At 65.2% G+C, this 20,012-nt stretch overlaps 1 protein-coding gene across 5 annotated transcripts; it reads right to left on the reverse strand.

Annotated features, from left to right (window-relative positions):
- Positions 1 to 1,545: 1,545 nt before the first annotated feature.
- LOXL3 (lysyl oxidase like 3) lies at positions 1,546 to 19,216 on the reverse strand. 5 transcript variants are annotated; one of them, XM_051617111.1, is made up of 15 exons: positions 18,967 to 19,210; positions 12,384 to 12,705; positions 11,790 to 11,953; positions 10,766 to 10,977; positions 7,267 to 7,486; positions 6,692 to 6,872; positions 6,259 to 6,413; positions 5,294 to 5,467; positions 4,995 to 5,150; positions 4,598 to 4,760; positions 3,978 to 4,221; positions 3,252 to 3,367; positions 2,987 to 3,123; positions 2,405 to 2,516; positions 1,546 to 2,193 (listed from the first exon to the last, which is right to left on the reverse strand). In XM_051617111.1, exons 2-15 carry the CDS (start codon positions 12,691 to 12,693, stop codon positions 2,120 to 2,122), a joined length of 2,418 nt encoding a protein of 805 aa, XP_051473071.1. In that variant the 5' UTR covers positions 12,694 to 12,705; positions 18,967 to 19,210; the 3' UTR covers positions 1,546 to 2,119. The 5 variants fall into 5 exon arrangements, with proteins under 5 accessions (XP_051473071.1, XP_051473072.1, XP_051473073.1 ...); XM_051617112.1 differs by having other exon boundaries at positions 4,598 to 5,150; positions 18,967 to 19,216; XM_051617113.1 differs by lacking the exon at positions 4,995 to 5,150 and having other exon boundaries at positions 18,967 to 19,207.
- Positions 19,217 to 20,012: the final 796 nt, after the last annotated feature.

Consider the following 20,012-nt stretch of genomic DNA (forward strand, 5'->3'; position numbering starts at 1 on the left):
CCGTGGGGCCGCGTTCGGGCTCTGGCGACAGGGCTGTCACCCCGGGCTCTGCGGTGGCCGGGGCAGCCTCTTCAGGAGTCCCGGGGCTGGGAGCCGGGCCCGGGGCCGCGGTGCGGGGCTGGTGCTGCGGGTCGCTCCCAGCCCGTCTGCCCCGCACGCAGCCGCGGGACCGGCCGGGCCTCCCGGCGGCTCCTGGCACAGCCCCAGCCCTGCCCCGCGGCAGGAATGTGTGCGCGGGGCCCGGCCCTGCCCGGGACGGGGCTCCCGAGCCCTGCCTGTTATTTTTAGGAGATGAAAGACGCTCAGTTCCTCGGGGCGCTCCCGCCAGGGGCAGCTCCCCGCCCCGAGAACAGGCCTCCTTTCAGCCCGCCGGGCCCCGCCAGAGGAATTTGCTCCCCCGGCAGGGGAAATAGCTGGGAGGCCGGCAGCGTGTCTCGCATAGCTGCCGCGCAGCTCCCGCCGCAGCCGTTTCCCCCGCCGGGGCCCGCCCCGGTGCTGCTCCCTGCGGCGGGGCCGGGCTGCGGGAGCGGGGCTGCCCCTCCCGTGGCCCTCGGCTCATGTCCTGCTCTGCCCTGCGAGTCCCCGGCCCTGCCTCTGCTCCCTCCACACCCGTCGACGCAGCCCATGTCTGCTGTGCGACTGCAGTCCCCGTGGGTCACGGCCCCGTGGTGGGATTTCACCAAAGTAATGGTTGGATAATAAGATCATCATGTCCAGCCCTTCCCCCAGCCCTGCCAAGGCCCCCACTGCCCCATGTCCCTCAGCACCATCTCCAGGGCTTGGAAACCCCTCCAGGGATGGGGACTCCCCCCTGCCCTGGGCAGCCTGGGCCAGGCCCTGACAACCCTTGCCAGGAAGGAATTGTTCCCCAGATCCAACCTCAGCCTCCCCTGGCACAACTTGAGGCCGGTTCCTCTTGTCCCATCCCTTGTTCCTGGGGAGCAGAGCCCGACCCCCCTGGCTCCAACCTCCTCTCAGGCAGCTGCAGAGCCAGCAGGTCTCCCCTCAGCCTCCTTTGCTCCAGGCTGGACACCCCCAGCTCCCTCAGCTGCTCCTGCTTAGACTGGTGCTCCAGCCCCTTCCCCAGCTCCCTTGCCCTTCTCTGGACACGGTCCAGCCCCTCCATGTCCTTCTTGTCACGAGGGGCTCCAAAACTGCTCAATAACATTTGCATTGCTTCTGGTGTGGGAGAATCAGCACTTCACCACATCCCTGCCGCACCAGGGTGGCTGCATCTGTCCCCTCCAGTGGAGTAGCTCCTGACGGCCCCTTCCCCTCACCCTCATGGGCTCCTCCCAGATGGACTGGACTGGCACTGTTCTTCTCTGGCCCAGCAGAGGCTGAGGGGTGGTGCAGGCAGCTCCTGGGGTGCTGGTGTGGGGCTGGTCCTTGATGGGCAGGGGAGAGCGTCCTTGCTCCAGGTGGGTGCAGGGGGTGGGGACAGGGCCATCTCCCCTGCTCAGCCCTGCAGCTCGAGCTGTGCTCAGCATCCCAGTCCTGCCAGGCTCCTTGTCCCACCCCAGTGAAGAGCCAGCAGCCATCGGGGAAACAGAACTGACAACTTTATAGAGAAAAAATTACAACTAAGAGATGGGTGTGGGAGCCACTGCCAGGCAGGGGGAGGCAGCGCTGCCAGGGCAGGGGCAGCCACACAGTCCCTGGGGACAGGGGGGGTTCCCGGGGCTGGGCCGGGGCCAGGAAGGGCTGTGACCCCCTGCGTGGGTGGGTGGGGGGTCCTCGGCTGAGGGCAGAGCCCTGGGGGAAGCATGGGGGCAGGAGGAGTCGGGGCAGGATGTGGGAGCAGGAGGTGGGGTGCAGCTGGGATGGCAGGGGCTGGGAGCTGAGGGGGCAGAGTGGGGGTACAGGACCCTCCAGGCTGTACCTTGTGGGCGCAGAGTCTTCTGGCCAGTGGCTGGGGTGGTGGCCCCGGCTGGGAGGGCAGGTCTGTGGTGCCTCCAGCACCAGCTCCCGAGGCCGGGAAGGGCAGAGGGGGCAGCAGAGCCCCGGGCAGCCCCCAGCAGGGCACGGTGGCAGTGCCGGGCATCAGGCTGCCCTGCCAGCCCCCTCCCGGTGGTGCAGGCAAGGGAGGGAGATGCCTGTCTCCCCAGGGGCTGTGGCCCTATGAAATCTGGTTGTTGAGCTGCCCTGGGTACTGCTCAAACCGCTTGTTGGCCTCCTCACTGAGCGCATCACCTGGGTGGGCAGAGGTGAGAGCTGCTGGCTCCGGCACTCCCCTGTGCCCCTGCGGCGGCCCCCAGAATCCCAGCCCCTGCCTCCCCATGCCAGCCCATCCCCGGCGCCACAGCCTGCCCCCAGCCCCAGTGCCCTCCTCCTGGTCCACCCCAGCCAGGACACCCCCGCCCCAGTGCCCCTGGCCTCCTGCACCGCACCCCAGGGCTGTTACCGATGTGGCAGCTGTGCACCCAGATGCGGTGCCCGTCGTACTTGCAGTTGCATTTCATGGCATTGTTGGTGAAGTCGCTCTCTGCCACCTCAAAGTTGGGGTTGATCACGACCTGTGGGGCACTAGCAGTGAGGGTGGCAGCGCCCTGCCCACACCTGGCAGCCCTGCAGCAGGGCAGCTTGGCTTTCCAGTGGAGCTGCTGCCTGCAGCACGGCCCTCAGCACCCCCAACCCAGCAGGACTTGTCTCCCAGCTGCAGTGGGATGTGCAGTGGGGCTCTGAGGAGCTGGTGGCTGCCACTGTGGTCGGGTGGCCTGTCAGCGTGCCCCATATGCCAATGAGCAGTGTGGCTCAGGGCAGGAAAACCCGGGCTGAAGAATGCCTGAGCAGATCCCACACAAGCCCAGCACATCCCCAGGCAGGACAGGCACAGCCCCACAGCAACACACACCCCACCAGCCCCACAGTGCGGGGGAGCAGGGCTGAGAGGGCCAGGCAGCTGGGGACACGGGGAGCTGGAGGGGCAGAAGGGGAGGTGCAGGCGGGGGGCTGCAAGAAGGGCCAGGTTGCTTGGCTGCAGCACCTGCAGGATGTAGTTGCCTGGTTTGACATCAGTGATGTCGATCCACTGGCAGTCGATGTCGTGCCGGTACAGGTCCCAGCAGCCCACTGTGATGCCCTGCTCCCCAAAGTTGGCACACTCGTACCGCTTGGCCACATCTGAGGGAGGGAGAGCACAGCTTGTCCCTGCTGCTCCTCTGCACAGCCCCTGTCACCCCCCAGCCTGGCCCCAGAGGCTGCAGTGGCCAGGCACAGGCAGCCCCACAGCAGGGACTCCTGGCACCCACCTTCCTCACACTCGGTGTCCTCGAGGCAGAAGCTGGCCTTGTGTCCCTCTGCCACCTTGGTGCCATTGGGGGTCAAGATGTCGTAGTGGGTGAAGATGTCCATACTGTGGTAGTGCCTGCAGGAGGGAGCCCACAGCGCCCCAGCTGCACCAGTGCCCGACACTGGGAGCTCGGGAATGCTGGGGGCGGGGGGGTCCCACGGAGCAGAGCAGAGGCTCACCCTGCCCTGCAGCATGCCCTCCGCCCCCTGCCCGCCCCTCGCTGCTGGGGAAGGTCCCCTCAGCCCCTGCCCTGAGGCCGCAGTGCTGTGAGGTCAGGCTCAGCTCTGTCCTGACCTGGGAGGGGACATGGTTGTCCCCAGCCAGGTGGCCCAGGCCAGTGGGGGGCTCAGTTGCAGGACACAGCCTGCAGCCCCATTCCTCCCTCCCAGGGCCCCCAGACCCAGCACTGCTCATCCAGGGAGAAGTTCTGACCCAAAGCAGGCAAAACTGGACACTGGCAGCAGAAGGTGCCTCACCCAGTGTCACCCTTACCCAGTGTCACCCTTACCCAGTGTCACCCTCACCCAGTGTCACCCTTACCCAGTGTCACCCTTACCCAGTGCCACCTTTGCCCAGTGCCACCCTTGCCCAGCTCATCCCAGCAGCACCATCCCCCTCTCCCCACCTCTCTGACCCCCAGCCCAGGCTATTCCCCAGTCTGTCCCTGTCCCTGCTGTGCACGCACCGGTGGCACTCGTGCCAGACCCAGGAGTGCCGGCCGGCCTTGGGGCGGAAGTCGGCGCGGCCGTTGTTGTGGATCTGGGAGGAGAAGCGGAGCAGGCGGCGGTGCCCGTAGGGCCAGTTGGCCAGGCGGGCCGAGCTGGAGAGGCAGTTCTCCTCGGCAGCACAGTACAGCATGTGCAGAGGCCGGTCCTCGATGTATGCTGTCTCCTGCACCAGCGGGGCGTGCAGCAACAGGTCGGAGGCAGCTGGGGAGCAGGCGGCTGCTCAGGGACAGACACTGCTGCCCGGCCAGCAGCAGGGACAGGGCAGGCAGCAGGAATGAGGCAGGAAGCAGGGATGGGGCAGGCAGCTGGGATGGGGCAGGAAGCAGGGATGGACCGGGCAAGCCCCCAGTGCAGGCAAGGCTAAGCCAGCTGGGGGAACTGCCTGCCCTCCCCATCCGCTGGGCACAGGCTGACCCTGCAGCCCTGTCACCTGCAAACCCCATTGCCTCCAGCCCCATTGCTCACAGCCCCTTTCTCTGCAGCCCCTGGCGCCACAGTGCCACTGCCCACAGACCCCACCACCTGTAGATCCTCTTGCCCACAGACCCCACCACCCACAGCCCCCCTGGCTGCTCACTCTCGGAGCAGATGACTCCGGCAGCAAAGCGTGTGCCCGTCTTCCTGCAGTTCAGGCTGGTGCCGTGGTGCTGGCAGTGGTTCAGGGACATCTCGTGGCCAGCACACTTCACCCCGCTCAGCACCATCTCTGTCACGTTGCTGGCGTCCCAGTACCACGTCTCCTGGGGACAGGGAGACAGGCTGGGTGGCCAGGCTCGCTGTGGGCTCCCCAGCTGACATGCGCCCAGGCTGTGGGCAGCATCCAGCCAAGGCACAGCCCTCTGCCCACCTACCCCGGGTCCATCCCACGCACGGAGCGGCCGCATCCCTTTGCCCCGCACAGCCCTGCAGCCGCCAGAGGCACCGGCGCCCGCGCTCTCCAGGCTGTCACCGGGTCCCGCCCCGCTGGCACCTACCGTCACCGCGTGCAGGGAGTAGCCCAGGCCCAGCTGGCGACAGGCCACCATGGCCTCCTTGGTGGTCCAGCCATCGCTGCACACCGTGCCCCACTTACTGCCTCGCTTCACCTCCACGCGCCCCTCGGACGCCGTCCTCCCCCCGGCCAGCCGGATCTGCGGGGAGCCCTGGGGCCGTCAGCCGGTGCCCCGCTGCCGCCTCCCGCCCCTGCGTCCCCGTCCCGTGTCCCCGTCCCTCTCCCCGCGGGACGGCGCTGGTGGCGGCTCGCTGCCCTGGCCAAGCTGGCGCCGGCACCTACTTGCAAGCCGTGGTTAGCGAATCCCAGCCCCAGCTGGCGACAGGCCACCATCGCCTCCAGCGTACCCCAGCCTTCGCCGCAGACCAGGCCCCAGCGGGGCTCGGCCCCCTCGACGGCCCCCACCGCCACCTCGACCCGCCCCTCGAAGCGGCTGCGGCCGCCGCTCAGCCGGATCTGCGGAGAGAGGCGGTGGCAGCGCCAGAGTCACCAGAAGCGGTGCCGGGGGGGCTGCGACCCACGGAAGGGTCCCGCCTGGCCCCAGCACAGCCCCGACGGGCCTCGGGCCGGGGGCTGCAGGGCGCAGAGGGAGCTGAGCAGAGCCAGGCACAGCTTTTGTCAGCAGGGACCTTGCCAGAAGTGGCAGGTTTGAGGCCAAGAGACTGCTTGTGAGTTTGGAAACTGTCTCACCAAAGCAGGGAAAATGGTTCATTTTGAAATGGCATTCTCATTTCAGAAATGAGAGTTATGAGAGACTCCAAAATTATTAAAAAGCCCAAAGTGGATGAAATGACAGGCCAGGGCAAACAGGAGCACATGGCTTCATTTGCTCATTTCATCATCAGTTAAAAAAAAATATCTCTTGGTTGGACCACAGTGATTTTTTTTTTTCTGGTGCTTTGGCTGGGGAGCTGGCATGGGTGGGCAGCAGGGAGAGCAGGAGGGTGCAGCTTCCCCACACTGCCCCACACAGCAGGGCCCCACAGGGCACCCAGAGTCCCCACAGCCTCCCTCCCACCTCCTGCCTCATGGGAGCACCTTGAGACTCCCCCCCACAACATCCCCAAGCCCCCCAGGGCAGCCCTTGCCTCAGACCGTGGGGAAGTGTGTGGGCGGCAGAAGAAAGATTATGGCAGCACCCTACAGTGGGTCCCATGGGCCCCCCAAGCACCCCACTCCAGGGTCCCCAACACCAGGAGCCCCCAGGCACTGTGCCCCCCAATGCCAGCAGCCCCCACGGTGCTCACCAGGTTCTCGTAGCCCATGTAGGGGATGTTGCAGCGGACAGCCGCATCCTCCGTGTGCTTGCAGTCCTCCCGCGTGATGTTCCTGTAGGGGCAGCTCCAGAGGGACTTCTCTGTGCCCAGGCACTGCACCTCATTCAAGTGGATGGGCCCTGTCCCTGCAGGGGACAGCGGGGCTCAGGGCCCAGCAATGCAGGGACAGCCGTGGCCATCTTGCCCTCATCCCCCAGGGTGCACCAAGGCAGCTGGGAGCGCCCCTGGCCCCACTGTTGCTGCCTGGGGCTGAGTGGCTGTGGCCACCAGGGCTGCTTGGGGCAAGCCAGGAAGGAGACAAGCCCAGCCATGGCCCCCCCAGCCCAGCAGAGCCTTGTGCCCGGACAAGTGCCTCACGGGCAGCCCCGGGAGGGCAATGCTGTCCCCCCCCCAGCACCCTCACCTTGGCCCATGCGTGCCCCGGTCAGGGCCTCCTTGGCACTGCCGAAGCCCAGCTCCCGGCACACCACGCTGGCCGACTGCAGGTTCCAGCGGTCGTCGCAGATCGTGCCCCACTCGCTGCTCCTGAGCACCTCGACACGCCCCTCACCCACCTTCGCACCCCCCTTCAGCCGGATCCGCGCCTGCAGGGAGCGGGTCAGGGCACGGCGGGGGACATGGGACACATGGTGGGGGTCAGCATGGTGTGGGACATGGGACAGCATGGCAGGAGACACGGGACATGTGGCAGGGGACATGGGACAGCACAGTGTGGGACAGCACAGTGTGGGACATGGGACACATGGTGGAGGACAGCACGGCGTGTGACACGGGACAGCATGACATGGGACAGCACAGCCTGGCACGCCACAGTGCAGGACAGAGGCTGCCAGCCATGACTCCCGGGATGTGCAGGGACAGGACACTGTCCCCATCTTCGGCCCCATCAGCTGGTCCTTTTGGGAGCCGCACATGTCTGGGGTGCAGCCCAGGGGACAGAGCCCGGCACAGCCCCCAGCGCCCACCCCGGGGGCTCACCTGGCCCTGCTGCTGCTGCCGCTGCTTCCTCTTGTGGCCGTTGCCGCTGGCGAAGAGGGGCCCGGGCACGCAGCTGACCACGGCGGGCATGCCGGCCCCGCAGGCGGCGGAGGCGTTGCCGCGGTAGAACTGGAAGGCGCAGAGGGACAGGTGCACCTCTGTCCCCGTGCAGGACACCGAGTGCAGGCGGTAGTTGAGCTGCTGCCGCTCCGTGAAGAGCCTGCGAGGAGAGAGGGCCCTGAGCGGCCGGCAGGGCAGGTCCCATGGCCACCCCGCCTGTGGCTGCACTGGCTGCCCAAGCCCCTTGCTCTGCCCCGGGGGGGGATCTCCAGCCCCTCGCTGGCTCCTGCCCCGCTCCCCGGCACCACAGGGACACGCCGGGCCCCGGCGGCACTGGGCGGGGCTCCTGGTGCTCGGGCTCTGCCCTGGAGCCATTTACCTCTTCTTGGACCCTACGTCCTCCCTGCGCTTTTGTTTAGGCTGAGATTTGGAGGCCAGCCTGGAAAACAGAACAACTGTGAAGGAGCCCGCGGCCTCAGGCTGTCACCTTTGGCAGCTGCGGTGACACAGGGAGCACAGCCTGTCCCTGCAGACTGAACCGGCCATGCAGGAGCCCCAGGGAGACTCATGCACGTCCCCTTGATGTCATGCGTGAATGCACCAGCATCATCTGCTGCCAGCAATGTGACAACTGCCCTCCACAGCAACGATGCAGTTTCCTGCCCACATCCCACCAGGAAACTGCGCCGGATGCAGCAACATCCCGTGTGGCTTTGTCACACAGCAGATCAAACACCACCAGCAACGATTTGATCTGTCGGGTACAAGTGAGGTGTGCCCATGTCCTTGTTCAGACACCAGACAACATCCCTGCCCTGTGCTCCCAGGGGAGCAGGACGCACGGCACCAAGCAAGCAGCGCAGGCGGGTGCTCTCCCTTGTGCCACGGGGCACGGTGAGATTCCCTGCAGGCTCACAAGGACCTACTGCCAGCACGGGGAGCTTCCCGAGGGAGCGGGGAAGGAGGCTGCCCCAGGCCTGGCACACATCTCATCTGGGTTTGGTCCCAACATGCTCAAGGGCTTTGCTGCACTCAGGGGGGGGAGATGCTGAGCAGGGACAAGACTGCATGGACCACAAGAAGTGAGGAGTGGGGTGTCCCAGACCAGGGCAGGGGACGGACACCCACTGGGACGAGGCAAAAGCGAGGCTGGCAGCTGGGCCTGCAGAGCCCCGCAAGCCCCAGGACACAGCACGGGGATGCCAGCAACTGGAGCCCAACGTCCAGCCAAGGACACCAGCACCCAGTCAAACCACACAGGGATCCTGCACCCAGCCCTGGGCCCCAGGACCAGACAGACACCAGCCAAGTGGTGCAAGACCTGGGGGGACACCGAGACTATGGGGCTGGGGGACAGCTTGGGGGTGCAGGGCAGCCCCAACCTGGGGCTGGGAGGACTTCAGGGGGCTCTGGCAGCATCTGACCTGCACCTGAAGGGGCTGTTGGGAGCCAGAGCCTGGATATTCCAGTCATGGGAGGGGAAAAGCATGAGAGAAAACAGGCATGATTGGTGTAAGGAAAGCTCTTTCTCCACATGGGCTGTTCAGCATTGGAGTAGAGGCCACGAGGCTGTGGGATCTCCATCCTCGGAGCTTTTCAACTGGATTAAGTCCTGGGCTGACCCAAAGCTGGCCCTGCTCCATGCAGAGGGTTGGATCAAGATGTCCCTTCCAGCTTGGATCAGCCTGTGACCCCACGTATGACTGCAGCCATGCAGCCCCAAATGGCTCAGCCCTGACAAACCAGCTTGTGGCCTTCAGGAGACAACTCCTGCTCCAGGCAGAGGAAACAGAGCAGATCCCAGTGCTCCAGGGGAAATGCCCACTCCTTGGAAAAGGGGCACAAAACCAGTGAGCACAAAAGCAGACATGTGACAGGACCCTGCAGTGAGCAGGACCTGTGAGCAGGGGATTGAGGAGACCCCAAGGGCTGACCCTGTCTGGGTCTCTATCACCAGTGCAGGCACAGATACGGGAGCTGGCGAGGATGCCTGTTGGGGACAGAGCTGGGAAATGTCACAATGAAGAGCCTGGGATAGGTCCAGAATGTGGGGTACCTTTGGCACCAGGGAAAGTGGTAGGACCAGGCAAGGTTGTGTGCTGGGTGCAGAGAAAGTTCTCCGTGTGGCAGTGGGCTCAAGCGAGAGTTGCCATCCCTGAGCCCAGCGAGGACGGGCTCTGGATGGCTGACTGTCCCTTGGGACAGGCAGAAAAGCAGCAAGAGCGAGTGGGCAGAGGGTGCAAGAGACCCTGAGCAGATGCAGCACTGAGGACAAGACCTGCCAAACCGTGCCCATCACTCCAGTCCCCAGCACCGCCGTGCCCAGCCCCCCGGAGCCAGGCGCCCCTGAGCACAGGCTCTCCTGCCTGCGCCAGCCCACCCTGCCAGCCCACCCTGCAGGGAATGGAGGGTGCTCAGCCTTTCCAGCTTCCCCACTGCTGCTTCCTGCAGAAAGCAGCCCATCTCCACAGCTCTCCCTCCCCATCCGCCAGGAGAGACGGCTCCACTCCGAGGCCTCCTGGTCCCAGCGGGGCTGCAGCACAGGATGCTGCAGCCCTCTCCATGCCTCCCAGGGGATCCTGACCCCCACTCCTGCCTGGTGTGTGGGATGAGGGCTGCTCTGCTGGGGCATGGCTGGCCTGGGAGAGAGATTGTCTCTCGTGGGGGACAGGGCACCCTGGCATGCACAGCAGGTCCCACCAGGGTGGGGTTCCTGCCTGCCCAGCACAGCCCCGGCCCTTGGCCTGCTCCGTCCGGATCCGTGTGTGCCAGGATCCGTTCCGATGGCAGGGACCGGTGGGGCCGGGCAGCCCAGCTCTGCCCAGGGCTCAGCAGATGGGGCACCCGGCCCTTTACCTGCGGCCCAGCCTGGGGCTCCAGCCCTTCCTCCGGGCTGCGCGTTTCAGCCGCCTGCGGGAGCAACACGGCGCTGCCCAGTGAGGGGCACGGCTGGTGCTGGGCAGCACCTGGGCAGCACCTGGGCAGCACGCCATGGGCGGTGCATCCATGCCCACAGCCCTGGGCCCCTCACTCAGGCCATGCTGGATCATCCTTGCTTGGCTTGGCCACAAACATCCCCTGAGATCGGGAACCCCCACGCTCTGCACCTGAGGGAACTGTGGAGGTGCAACACGGCCAGGGAGCAAAAGCTGCCCTCTTGGAGCACCCCCTGCAGTAGTGCCTGGGGACACAGCCCCCCAGCCATGCCATGGCCCCTTGATCGGGTTAGCAAGTGCCCGTATGGCCATCTGGGATAGAACTGGTGAGCAGCAGGGATGGGAGGGATGCTGGGGAGCCAAAACACCCAACAGCGTGGCCCCTCCCATGCCCCCAGCACTGCTCTATGTCCCTGGCACCGTCCCCAGCTCTGCCCCAGCCCCATGCCCCCAGCTCTGCTCTGACACCCCAGCCATACAGGCTCCCTGATGGCCTCACTCACTTGTAGAAGTTCCTGTTGACCTTCTTCTCCGCAGGGAAGCCCATCATGCCACAGACAACGCGGCTGTTGTGGGTGTCCCAGCCCTGGTCACAGATCTGTGCCCAGCCATCCTTGTAGCGCACCTCCACGATGCCCTCAGTCACTGGCAGCTGCCTCCGGGCCCCGGACACCACCGGCCGCAGACGGACCTCCTCCACGTGGCTCTGCTCGGTCTGCAGGGCACAGATCAGCCTGGCTTGCACCATGTGCCACTGCCCTGGCTCCCTGCCTGCCCTGTCCCAGAGATGCCCCAAGGATGCCCCAAGGATGCAGGCACCTGCGGGGAATGCAGTCCACACTCCCAGGTAGGGAATGGGGACAACTGGGTCCTGTGTCCCTGCAGCCCATATCTGATAGCCCTGGGTGGCCAAGGACATAACCCCATCAGCACCCCACATCCACCTGAACTCTGGGGTGCATCTCCTGGGAGCACAGCCAGGAGAGCTAGTGCTGCTGTCCCATCACCTTGGGACCCTGCACCCAGAGGGAGAGTGCCCAGACCACCCCACACCCAGGCACCCCCACAGAGCAGGGCAGCACCAAGAGGGGCTGGGACACTGGGCACAGCCCACAGGACATGGCCTCGAGCCCTGTCGCCTCGCAGGAGACCTGCTAGCCCATGCCCAGACCTCAGCCATGTCCCCACACCCCAGCCACATCGTCCTCCACAGACACGGCAGCTGCGGGAGACAGAGGCCCCAGCCAGGAAGACAAGGGCAGCCATTGGAGCTGGTCTGAGAAACAGAGCCTGGAAGAGAGACAGAGGGAGAGAGGACAGCAGGTGGAGAAGCAGGTCTGGGACTGAGGGTCACTGGCAGGCAGGAGAAAGAAAACAGGCTGCAGAGGTGCAAGACAGACTCCCTGCCTCCCAACTGCTCAGGGAGGCCTGAGGCCAGGCTGGGCTGTCCCATGGCAGGGTCCTGGCAGCTGGCTCTGCGGGATGCTGGGCAGCACCAGCTGCCATCCTGGCCAGCAGCTTCCTCACCTCAATGACATTGGAGTCCTTGAAGCCTGGGATACGCTCATCCTTACAGATGACGCCTGCATCTTCCTCGTGGCTGCAGTCACTGTTCCCCCAGCCCCGGTGTTTGCAGTCCCCAATGCTCTTCTCGCTTCCAGCACAATTCACATTGTCCAGCCAGATCCGCCCTGCCAGACACGGGGGCCAGGACTGAGGAGGGGCCGAGCCCCAGCAGCACCCCCGGGAGCAGTGGAGGTGCCCGTGGAGCATGGCAGGCACACAGCAGGAGTGGGGATGCTGGGCTGGGGGCAGCCCCCCCTCAGCACAGAGCTGCAGCATCTGACCTGCAGCACAGCCCGCACAGCTCTGCGCCACATCCCCCCACCGCAGCCCCCCCACAGCACCCCGGGGCACTCGCGGTGTCCTGCGCCCCGGGGGCGTGCACAGCAGCTCACACCAGCCCGCAGAGCTTCCACGGGGACACATGCCCACGCGCACACACACACACACACCCCCCGCCAGGCACTCAGCAGAGCCTGCCCTGCAGGGAGCAAGCACCCCGTGGCCCCCCGCGGCCCCAGCCCGCAGGCTGGGGGGCAGCCCCCGCCCCGCTCTTACCGACGCCTTTGCCGTACTTGGCGCTGTGGGCCCAGCCCGCGGCAGCCGCGAAGCCGAGGTGCCGGCACAGCACGTGCGCGTTGGCCAGCGTGAAGTCGTCGTCGCAGATGGTGCCCCACTCCTCGTTGTAGAAGACCTCCACGCGGCCCTCGTTGTGCTTGCGTGGGTAGCCAGCCAGGCGAAACTTCAGCTGTGACCCGGGGCTGTGCGTGGGGCCCGGGGGGGTGGGCTGAGCTGCGCCCACCCCCAGGCACAGGCTGCTCAGCAGCACCAGCAGCTCCTGCCAAGCCCGCCTCCCGCAGCTTCCCATGGCAGCCCGGCTCTGCAAGGGCAGAAAGGCTCCGGGTATGCGGATGGACCAGCTGTGCTACAACACCAGCTCCCTTCGCCCAGCTGGTTGACTGTGCTGGTTAACCACGCTGCTTAACCCTGTTGGTTAACCACGCTGCTTAACTGTGCTGGTTAACCCCCTCCTCACAGGCAGCTCCGCTCAGCAACAGCCCATCCGCGTGTCCCATCACTGCTGGAGCCGGCTGCTCTCGCTGCCCACCCGGGGGCTTCCGCACGGCCCCCGGCACAGCCCCGCACCCCGGGGCTTCCCCCGCACCCCGGCACAGCCCCGCACCCCGGGGCTGCCCCCGCACCCCCCCCCGGCAGCAGCCACCGCTGCAGCCCCCGCGCGAGGCAGCGAGGGCAGAGGGTCCCGGGGCTGTGCGTGTCCCCCAGCAGGGCGGGGGGCAGTACCAGAGGGGAGGGGCTGGGGCAGGACCAGGGCTGCCGGCCGGCCCAGGCTCCCGCCCCCCGCCAGCGAGCGCCGCCGGAGCCCTCGCCTTCCTCTGCCGCTTTTCTCCCGCCCTCCAACACCGTCTGTGGCTCCCTGAATACCTGAGGGAGATGTGGTATTCCTGCACCAGCCGAGCCGGCAAACAATGGTGAAAAAACTTCTCTGTGAACCCTTCTCTGCCCCATTCCCGCTTATCCCATCAGGGACCACTTTAACCCCTCGGGTGCCGCAGCAGCCCAGGCAGAGCAGCAGGGTCAGCCCCGCTCCAGGCTGTCCCGATGGCAAAGCTGTGATGCTCACCCAGCACCACCAGCACGGTGACCTGCCTGTCCCACAGCACACCCCAGCCAGCCCCCCCCAGGGGGGGAAGCACACCCACCACCCCTGAGGAAGGGCTCCCACAAAGGCCAGGCTGACAAGAATGTGCCCTGCTCCTGCTCTGTTCACTTTCCAGATGATGGGGCCCAGGTCACCCCTCCAGCCTCTGGGCCTCAAGCAAAGACGAAACAGGACAGTGTCCAGAGACAGCCCCTTTTCCATGCCCTTGGCACCAACACAAACCCCTGACAGGCCCCAGCTTTGCCCCTTAGGGCATGTGCCATCTCGGAGGTGCCACCAAGAGCAGGGAGTCCCTTGCGGTCAGCCCCTGGTACCCACAGGGATGTTCAGGGAGAGGGTGAGGGGTAACAAGGACCAACAGAACCAGTCCAGGTGTGACACCTCGTGACAATCACATCAGCACCAGGTCTGGGTCCCTCCTCTCTCACAGCCTGGGTCACGGGAGACACCAGAGTGCTGATGGAGACACAGCAGCAGCAAGAATGTGCCCCAGCTCAGGGCAGCCCACGAGCCCTGGGGTTGGTGGGAGCTCAGCTGCCTGCTTTGGCACCGTGAGAACAAAGCACAGCCCAGCAGGAGGCATATTTGTGGGCAGGCAGCAGGGAAATGCTTTGCTGAACCTTTTAATCAGCCTGTTATGGCAGGAAAAAGAGGAGGGCAGGCACAAAGAGCCACCCCAGCCCTGCCAGCTCCTCGAGCAAGGAGGTCTCTGGGCTCAGCCAGGTGCAGGCAGGACAGGAATGCTCCATCCACATCTCTGCTCTGTCTGGAAAGCAGCAAAGGGATGAGTTTACCACCTCACAGCAGGAATAAAACACTTCTTATTCTGCCCATCAGTCACTGAGGGAATATTCCCCCTGCCCAAATGAAGCATTATACAAGTCTGTGCCCTCTCTGTGCTAATTGTAACACACTTTGGGAGACAGTGAAAGATGCAAGCACATAAGGACTCAAGTTCAGCAGCACTTCCACTGAAGGAGCAAGACCTTCTCTACTGACAGGGGCTGAGAGCAGCCCGGGCTGCTTTGCAGTGGGGTCAGTGCTTCGCTCTAAGACAGCAGCACAATTAATACCAATCTCCAGAGTTCTGCAGAAATAGCCTGTGTCAGAAAGCTGGCTTGACCTTTTATGAGATCACAGGTTTGGTTAATTGGAGTAACTGTGTTGATATAACAGCCTAAGACTGGAAGGCATTCAATTCATCTTGCACCACCTTTTAATGAATAATTAGCACTCAACAAAATCAGTGCGCCTTCGACTAAGTGGATTAAAACTGGTCACCTGCTGGAAAACATGGTTACAATGGAGAAGTCACCATTCAGTGGGCTTTCTGGTGAGGATCACATGCTTTTCAAAGCAAACCTGTGTCCGGAGGAGAAAAAAGTCCTCTCCTCATACTGTCTGCCAAGACAGAAAGGGAGTGTGCAGCACAGGCTGGTGCGAGGTGCCAGGCCAGTCCTGCAGCCATGTGGGGCAGTCCCACAAGTGCCTGTGGTCTCACAGCCCTGCCAGGCCAGCACCTGGCCCCACGTCTGCCTGGGCTTGGGGTGCAGCCAGGAGAGCCAGTGCTGGGAGAGCGTCCAGGTCCTGATGCCGTGGTGCTCAGGGCGGGACCTGCAGGGCTGTGTGAGGCTGCCACAAATGTCCCCCAGCCCAGGACTCCAACCCCTACAGCAGTGACACAGCCCACTGGGACGGGGCAGTGATGTCCTCCTGATGCCTTCCTCTTTCACCCCCAGCTCAGCTACCTCAGCCTCCAGATTTAAAAGCTCACTGTGGATTTCTCTTCCTCACAGTCCTTCAGTTTCTTCTGAATCTGCTCAAACTTCTGCCATCCATCTCTGCATTAACCCCAGCTTGCTGCCACCCCCAGCACACTCCTCCTGGGTCATGGCTTTCTTCTGCTCAGGCTCCAACATCCATCATTCCCACTGAATTCCCTCTGCCCTTGCAGCTCAGCCTGTCCTCAGCTTCAGCTGCTTCTTGGAATTTCCCAGTGAAATGCCCTGCTGAGGTCTGCACAGGCCACAGCAGTTCCCACATCCAACCTGGGACAGCTGTCGTGCTGGCAGTGTGAGCTCCCTGGGGCACAGCACGAGCCATGTCCCCATTTCTGTTCTCCCTCCCTCTCTGAATGTGCCCTGAGTCCAGCTGCCGGGGAGCTCAGGCTAACAGGGCTCTCATTGTCCCCATCACTTTTTCCACACTCGGAAACGCCGGCAGCGCGTTTGCCCCTCTCCTGCCGTGTGACGCTGCCCAGCTTTCCTGCTCTGCTGCCAGGCTCAGCTTTGCAGGCTGGCGATGGGGCCGATCCCTGAGCAGCATCTCCTGGTTTCAGCCCAGGGCCCCTTCCCCTGACACAGCCGAGAGGGACCCAGCAGGACAGCACAAGACTGTGCCAGGGCTGGGGCTCTTTGGCTGGGACAGACAAGCCAGGAGTCCCTCCACCCTGGAGGGGCTGATCAACCAGCACCAGAGTCCCAGGGGGGAATTTTCCATCTCTTCCACCTCTGAACAGAGGTGCCCAGCCTGGCCTGCCCCAGCGCCCCGCAGCCCTGCTGCCTGCCCCAGCCAGGCACTGGAGATGCTGCCACGGCCACCGGGCTGTGCCGCGCTCAGTTCCCTGCTCCGAGGCACCGCAGCTCCCGGGGGAAAGGGCTCGGGAGGACGGGCTGGCCCGAGCGAACGCTGGGCGTGGGAGCCGGAGAGCAGCCCAGATCCTCACCACTGCCCAGGAAACCTCAGGAATGTCCTGGCCGGGAGCGGGCAGGGCCCCGAGCCACCCCCAGCCCACGGCAGAGCAGGGCATCCGAGAGCCTGACAGGGCCGGAGTCCCGGGGCTCCCCACAGCCCCGGCCTCAGCCTGCACTGCTTGCTCAGCCCGGCAGGGGCACAGGGACCCCCCGGGGCAACGGGCAGCCCCGCGCAGGAGCAGGAGCCGCAGCGCCGCTCAACCTGCTGCCACGCCAGCCCCACCGGCCCTGCCTGTCCCAGGGGCAACGGGAGCTCCCATGTCCCCTCCAGACACGCTGGCAGGGCCTGCAGCACCCCCACCATCACTCCACTCCCCTGACTGTGCCTTGCACAGGGGCTGTCCCTCCTGGGGTGGCCTGGCAGTGTCAGAGGGGTGAGTGGTGCAGAGGAGGGGTGCCTGGAGTCTGGGGGGAGCTGCTGTGCTGGCACACAGGAGCTGTGTGAATCTGATGTGCCTCTCACCAGGCACTCAGAAGGACATCGGTCCATCCCAGCAAAACCCAGATGAATGATAAACAGATTTGGAGAAAGGGCAATGCCTGAAGAACAGGGGTCCCTGGCACGTTAGGGTGTTTGATTAGCACATGTTATGGGCAGCCAGGAATGGGGCATCCTTGTGGCACAGGGACAGCATCCCAGGCAGCAGCAGCAGGGAAGGGCCAGGCCATGGCAGGCCCCACAGGAACATGCTTTCTCAGCAGTGGCCTTGGACGCATGCACAGGGACATGGAGCAACCCAGGCACTGACAACAGGGAGGACTCAGAGAAGAGCAGCAGAAGTGACCGAAGAACTGGGAAAGCCGCCAGCACAAGGAGGATGTTCCCTCTGTTTATCCTTCCTTGGGAAGGTTAAGGGCTGACACGGTCACACTCTGCCAAGGCCCACACCAAGACATCCCCGAGAACACAGGTCATGTCCCTGCACTGGGGGCAGGAGAAGGTCTGGCGGGTCCCATGGCTTCAGCCGCTGGGCTCCATCCCTCCCCTTCTCCCCAGAGCCTCAGCACACACAGCCCAGTGCCGGCCCTTTCGCAATCCCGGCTGCCTGGATGGGCCTGCTTTGCTCTTCCAGCTTCCTGGCAGTGCTGGGAGCACGTGTGCATGAGCTGGGGGAGCCCTGACACCCCCACCCCGCTCAGGCCAGGACCAGCCGGCCAATGACTGCAGAGATCCCATGGGATTGCAGCTCTGGGGTGGGCACAGCCAAGCTCTGGAGGGCCGCATGGGTCCTCAACTGGGCTGGTCCTGGGGCAGCCCAGGGCCATCACAGCAGCCTGGCCACCCCAGCAGGCTTGGTGACACCTCCCACACCACCCAGCTCCTGCTGGCTGGGAGCTCACACCACCCCGCTGCATGCCCCCTTCCCAGGCAGTGACAGGGACACTGCTGGGGACAGCACTCAGCTCCAGGACTGTCAGGGCATCAGCTGGGGCAGAGCACTGGCATGCCAGGCCATGCTTCCCTTCCCCTGCTGACTCTGGGTCTAGTCCCACTGGGCTGATGTCCCCCTGTCCTGCTGCCACCCTCTAAGCCAGGGCAGGTCACAGTACAGCTCTTTGCAGTTCTCCTGCCACCCACTTTCCCCAGAACACAGTGGGGCCCTCAGCTCTGCCAGGGGCTTGTTTGCTCTGGGGTACCCTGGGCTCTGGAGGGGCAGCCCTGGGAGGAACCAGCTGCAAGCAGGAGGGAAAGACCCCGGAGGAATGTGCAGACACTGCAGCCATCAGCCACACGGTCTCAACAGCCCAGACAGGCTGAGGGGCAAGTGATGTGTCTGGGGGGCCCAGGCACCCCAGAGCAGAGTGGTAGCCTGCTTGGAGCTGTTGGGAGATGGGTGACCTGCTCCATTGCCTGCCTGTTCCTCTGGAGAGCACTGGGAAGATGCAAGGCTAGCAGTGACAAGAAAGTGCCTCTCCAGCCTCCCCAGACCTCATACCTCACATCCCTTCATTCATCCTCTTTTCCAAGGGCTACAGCAAATTCCATTTTTCATGGAAATCCTGAGGCTCCACTGGCCTCTGTAAACCACAGCTCATCAAACAAGCCTCCTGAAGCCCACACACAGCACATTCATCCACACAGCCCCAGTATGGCACCCACAAACCTGCTGAGTCTGCTGAGCACCCATCGAGCACCTGGGACACGTGCTGCCCACACCTTCTCACCCTGCACAGGGACACCCTGCACAGGGACACCCCGCACAGGGACACCCCGCACAGGGACACCCCGCACGCTCCCGGCGTGGCACAGCCTCCCCGTGCATCCCGCTGCCGGCTGAGCACACGGCGCCAGCTGCCTCACCAAACACCGGCCACCCTCCCGACAGCCAGGGGAAGGCACAGCCCTCGCCAGCACCCCACGGACACCCCACGGACACGCTCTGACAGCCAGGGGTTTGGGGCTATGACACCGCCCCCCGCACGCTCACACAGCCCGTTCTGCTCCGGCGGCAGAGACTGCACAACCGGACACGCGGCCCCCCCAACCGCCCCGGGCACCCCCAGCCCCCGGGCACCCCCAGCCCCCGGGCACCCCCACCCCCAGCCCCCGGGCACCCCCGCCCGCCAGCTCCGGCTCCCGCACCCCCGCCCGCGCACCGACGCGGCCAGACGGGCTCCGCGGGTGCCGGGCACGGGTCGGCGCATCCAGCCCCGCCGCTCCCGGGCTGGGGCCAGGCCGGTCCCGCTCCGCTCCGCCGGGCGGTACCTCTCGTTCCCGCGGGCTGCGGGACTCCGGCAGCGCCGAGCGGAACGTCCAGCCGAGTGTCGGTGAGGCCGGGCCGGGCCGAGCTGAACCGAGCCGTTCGGAGCCGAGTTGTACCGAGTCCTGCCGAGCCTTTCCGATCCGAGTCGTGCCGAGCCCTTCCGGACGGAGCCGAGCGGAACCGAGCCGTCCCGTTCCGTGCCGTGCCGGGCCGTGCCGCCCCTCTCCGCCCCGGCCCGCCCCGCGCCGTGCCCAAGTGTCCGGGGCCGGCCCATGCCGAGCGGCCCGGGTCCGGCCCCGCAGCTGGTACAGCGAAAGACGGGCCCCCGCCCCGGCTGGGCTCCGCTTCAGGGCTGGCACCGGCCCCCCGGGACGGGGGTTCTGGGGCTGCCCCGCCGCTCCGGGGGCGGTGGGGGGGTTGGAGCTGCCCACTGTGGGGGTCAGCCCCTTCCTCCGAACGGCCCAGCCCTCCCCGCCCGCCTGCCGAGTGTCCCTGCTCCGCGCCCCATCTGGGTCACCCACGGCAGCCCTGGGTCCGGGGACAGGGCTGCTGCTCCCTTCGGAGCGGCACAGTCAGCCAGAGCGTCCTGGCAAGGCCAGGGAAGGGCAGGGCAGCCCGGGTTCCCCCACTCCTGGTCTCTTGGCCACTCCTGCCTCAACCTCCCCCTCACCCCTGGAGTCAGGGGCAGCTGGCTCTGGACCTTCCATGAGGATTTGCTCCTTCCAGCCCTCCCTCCCAGCTCTTTTCCAGAGGCTGCGGCAGGATGTCTGGATGGATGTTCCCCCTGTGGCCAATCCTGCCCATCCTGGACATGCAGCAGCCCCCAGACCCACAAGGCAGCCATGACCACAGGGATGGCCCAGGCCCAGGGGTCCCATCCTGCAGAGCTGAAGGCTGGTGAGCAGCTGGAGAGGTGGATGTGTGGGGGGAGCTGCTTCATTTGAGGTTCCACAGGACTGGCTGTAACCACAGCAGTGTGAGGTGGACAGACAGGGCTGCCTGGACAGTGGACAGGAAGGCGTGAGAGGGACATGCTGGTACCCCAGTA

Source organism: Apus apus, chromosome 4 (genome assembly GCF_020740795.1).
Source record: "Apus apus isolate bApuApu2 chromosome 4, bApuApu2.pri.cur, whole genome shotgun sequence".
NCBI lineage: Eukaryota > Metazoa > Chordata > Aves > Apodiformes > Apodidae > Apus > Apus apus.